Source organism: Pediculus humanus, genomic scaffold (assembly GCF_000006295.1).
Source record: "Pediculus humanus corporis 1103172108315 genomic scaffold, whole genome shotgun sequence".
Taxonomy (NCBI): Eukaryota; Metazoa; Arthropoda; class Insecta; order Psocodea; family Pediculidae; genus Pediculus; species Pediculus humanus.
The window spans coordinates 162,799-167,330 of record NW_002987884.1 but is presented as its reverse complement, the minus strand read 5'-3'; the positions used below and the strand labels follow the sequence as shown (position 1 = coordinate 167,330).

Below are 4,532 nucleotides of genomic sequence, written 5' to 3'. Positions count from 1 at the left end.
ATATTTAGAGTGAGAAAATTTCTACTTTTTTTTTAATGTAAAAAAACTTGCCTCGAGACTAGTTCTTATCTGTGTCAGCTTGAAACAAATACCGAAACCAAAATAATTTTTTTTTTTTTTTTAAATAATATATACTAACAAACATACACATAATTAAAATATTATAACATTATAAACATATAAATAAATATATAAATATAAATATAAATATTATTAAAACATAAATTTAAATTTTTTTAAACTATTCATCATTCATTACATTAAATAACATAAAAAAAATTTTCGTAAACGTCGTCGTCGTCGGTTTTTGTTTTAACGTAAAAAAAAAAAAAAAAAAAAAAAAAAAAGAACAAAAAAAGATAATTTTAAATAAATAATTCCATCACCATTTAAAATGTAAATAAAAAAACACGTATAAATAATGAAGTATTTCCGGTTTTGTAACGGTAATAAATCAATGCATAAATTATATATACGTAAAAGCCAAAAGAAAAACCTACGTACTAAGCAGTAATATTTATTAATAAATGACGTAAAACTTACCGGCAAAACACCATCGTCCTGTTGCTCTTGCAAATATAAGCATGAATATTAATAATAATATAACGAGTACGGCTACAACTATGCCTACTATAGCTCCGGCAGTGATGTTGGCTATAAAAGAGATAAAAATGATTTATTAGACTCCAAGATTATTAATGTTCGATAGGTCGAATCGATTTGTATAATTCGATTGATCGATACACAAACGTATCGATTAACTTACTCGGTGGTTCCGGACTCGTTGAAATGGCTACTTTATATGTTTCACGTCCCAATTCGTTTTGTGCTATGAGCGTGTAACGTTTTTCAACTTCTTCCGCTCGTACCGTGTTTATTATCAATGTGGCATCCCATGTACCTGCGCCCTGATTCGACGAAATTAAATAATAATAATGATTTTTTCTTTTTTTTTTATTAATGCAATTTTAAATGTATTTAAGAAAAATACCTTATGTTGTAAAATTCCAGCTTCGAATCTTCCGGTTCTATCTCTCGTGCCTGGTTTCAAACTATCTTGATCGACTTTCCATATGATATCAGGTATGGGATTTGCTTGAAAAGTCACGATTATTTTTCCAGGTTGTCCGATTGTGAATCCAAATTTTTCTAATTCTTGCGATTTCGGTTTCGGCGGAACTGATAACGTTTAATTAATTAATTGATTGATTGATTGATTGATTGATAAAAAATTATCATTATGTCGTCAATGTTGGGGGAGACTTACATTTTATATTGAGTTTAAATATTGAATGATTTATGGTTCCGGGGCCTAATGCTATGTGTCCGGCAACACATTTGAGATCCTTATTGTGATCGGCATAAGTTATTTGCCTTGATAAATTTTGACTTATGCTCATCAAACCGTTTTCTTCTTCCGTTATCGTTGGACTAAGGCGATCGTAAATTGGTTCTGTGCCTAAATTAAAAAATTGTCGCGTTAAACACTCACGTATGTAAATTATTATTATTATTATTATTATTATTTTAAATAAAATCAACCTTACCCAAGTACCAAGAAATATTTGCTATCGGTCTCGCGTTGCTTATTTTACACGTTGCTTGTATTGTTTCACCTTCTAAATATGAATTGCCATAAGTTGAACTTGGAGAAACGAATAAAAGTGGTGGATCGGGAGCCTCTGCAAAAAAAAAAAAAAAAAAAAAAAAAAAAAATGAGAGAGAGAGAGAGAGAGAGAGAGAGAGTGTGTGTAAAATTTCTACTTACTTGCAACGATGAGAGTTAAATTTCCTATGCTTTCCGTTGGCTCGTCTGTAAATCCCATGGTGCATTGTATTATACCACTGTGTTTGGGATTTACGTTTCTTATTAACATTCCACATTCTCCCTGTCGAATAAATAAATAAATAAATAAATAAGGATCGTTTGTTCGTTGTCGATAATATAATAATTTATCGTACCTTATCAAGACCGGCTCCGAAATATTCTATACCTTCGTGGGCGGGTATACTCGGTCTCAAATTTAATGCACTTGATACTCCAGGTACGGCAAATCTACAATAAGTTATGGGTACGCCAACGCGACAAACGACTTCCAATGGTTTGTTCTCTAACAATATGATTCTTTCCGGTGAAACATCGACCGATGGTGGAGCACCGTAAATCCCTGGAAAATATCAAATCCTTAATTTATTATCATATCCAAATCAATTTTTTTAAAAGGAAAACGCAACGGAAAAGCAAAAAAAAGTTATAAACATAATATTAATAATAATAAGCAACTAAAAAAAAAAAAAATTTAACACAAAATTCATTCGTTCGTTCGTAATTATTTAAAAAGGAAAATCTCGGTTTTGGGAAAAAGGTTCTGTGGGGTGGGGGGGGGGTAAAGGGTAAGAACTCTAATCTTAGAATTTCGATATCAAAAATAAGTTTTAGGAAAAGGTATAAAAAAAAAGGTTTTCCGGAGAAAACGTTAAGTAAATTTTTAACACTTGAAAAATTAAAGTGAATAAAAATGAATGACGCCATTTTGAAATTACGCTATTTATTATTATTGATTGAAATTTTTTTTTTTAATCTCTCCTTTTCCCTCCCCACTTTTTTTTTTTTTTCACACAAAATTTCGTGGTCCTTTCCTTTCCTATCCCTTCCACTTTGTGTTTTTCTTTTCGTCATTAAAAATCGATTTGATGAGCAACAAATGAAAAAATTATGTTAATGCCCCCCCCCCCTTTTTAACTTTGTAATGAAACCCTATTATTAAAAACGAAATAAAAAAAAAAAATTTTTTTAAATGAATCCAAAGCGAAATCTTTGAGTGATTAACAAACGCTCGAGAGGTTTTAATATGCCTTCGGATGGAAAATAATAATGATAATAATAATAATGATAATAATAATAATGATAATAATAATAATAATAATAATAATAATAATAATAATAATAATAATAATAATACCATGTGAGATTTATCTCATCAATATCATGTTTTTGTAAACGTTTAATACGAAATTATGCGAAACAATTGTTCGATACGATTAAAATTATTCAAATTCTATGAAAGATTTAATAAAAAACAACAACAACAACAAACAACAAACAACAACAACAACAACAAAGTCCTGCTTTCGATAAAAAAAACTTATTTTAAACGATTCATTCAAAAACGGGAGATGTTTGTTTCAAAAAACATTTTTCAATGCCTTTGTTTTTCAGGTATTTGCAACGTAAATTCAACTCATCAAACTGCTTCTGCCTCCCCCCCTCCCTCCCCCGAACGATGGCAGAAATCATCGATTCGTTACGTCATTAACAAGGTTAAAAAACCTTTTTTATTAAACAACGTACGTAACGAACCTCGTTTCCGTTTTTCATTTTTTTCCACAGTAGTACCAACATAACTCTTTCTTTTTTTTAATTGTTATTGTAATGATTAATAACGAGAGTTATAAGTCAACGCAAATTTTAAATCCATCATAGCAGACGCTAAATAATTTCTCTCTCTCTCTCACACACACGTCTACAAACGTCGCGTTAAAAAAAAATTTAAAAAAAAAAAAGTTAAAAAAAAAAAAAGCATGTTGAACTACAACAATATTTTAAATCGACGACATAACCAAGGGCAATAGGATCGAAAACAAAAAAAAAAAAAAAAACAACAACAACAACAAACAAACAAACAAACAAACAAACGCCATTAAGCGAATAAAAATTCATTTGCATTTAATTCATGCACGCAATGCTCCCCCCCGTTTGCATCCATCTTTTTTTTTTTTTTTTTCCAACTGAACAAAGAAAACAAAAATCAAAACGTATGTATGGACAACATTTTCTCTCTCTCTCTCACTCTCTCTCTCTCTCTCTCTCTCTTTCTTCTATTTTAAACGGAAGTTGCCAGACTGAAACTAATTATACTTTTTTTTTTTTCCTTGCGAAACATTATTAAAATTAAATTAATGTAACAATTGCACGGCTACGAAAAAAAAAAAGAGAAAGAAAAAGAAAGAAATAAGAAAGTAGTACCGGGGAAAAGGGGATGGATGGGGAGGGGAGAAGGGGGGAGGGAGAAATTAAATTAAAAACGAATTTTACGAGAATTGTACAAAACGATCTCTCGAATAAGTATTTCGATACATCGTTCGATAACGTTTCGATAAATTTTCCTCTCTATTATATTTTCCATAGCCAAAGTGATTATTTATAATAAAAAAATTATTATTATTATTACTTTAATTACGTCATTATCATCATCATCATCATTATTTTTAATGTTTCCATAAACGATTGAAAAAAAAAAAAAATTTCCTTTATCGATTAATTAAATAATTAATTATATTAATTAATTTTTTTGAGTTGGGAAAATGGTTAGTTCAAAAAAAAAAAAATGGCGGAGGAAAATGGCGGACGGAGAGAAGGGAAGAGAAGAGAGAGGGAGGGGAGGGGAGAGGGGAGTATGACATTTTGCATTTATTTTATAATTCGTTATTTCGTCGTAATTTTTTTTTTTTAAATTTGACTTTTTACTCTT

The 4,532-nt window shown here is 29.8% G+C and overlaps 1 protein-coding gene across 1 annotated transcript in view; it reads right to left on the bottom strand.

Annotated features, from left to right (window-relative positions):
- The window catches only part of Phum_PHUM596060 (Fasciclin-3 precursor, putative), a gene marked incomplete at both ends in the record, with an annotated part of 3,648 nt that extends 1,115 nt beyond the window's left edge, over window positions 1-2,533 (bottom strand). Inside the window, 8 exons of the mRNA XM_002432583.1 lie at window positions 544-654; window positions 767-908; window positions 992-1,179; window positions 1,268-1,459; window positions 1,548-1,682; window positions 1,769-1,889; window positions 1,963-2,168; window positions 2,497-2,533. Coding sequence (XP_002432628.1) covers window positions 544-654; window positions 767-908; window positions 992-1,179; window positions 1,268-1,459; window positions 1,548-1,682; window positions 1,769-1,889; window positions 1,963-2,168; window positions 2,497-2,533 — 1,132 coding nt within the window. The remainder of the gene's footprint in view (window positions 1-543; window positions 655-766; window positions 909-991; window positions 1,180-1,267; window positions 1,460-1,547; window positions 1,683-1,768; window positions 1,890-1,962; window positions 2,169-2,496) is intronic.
- Between the last annotated feature and the right edge of the window lie 1,999 nt (window positions 2,534-4,532).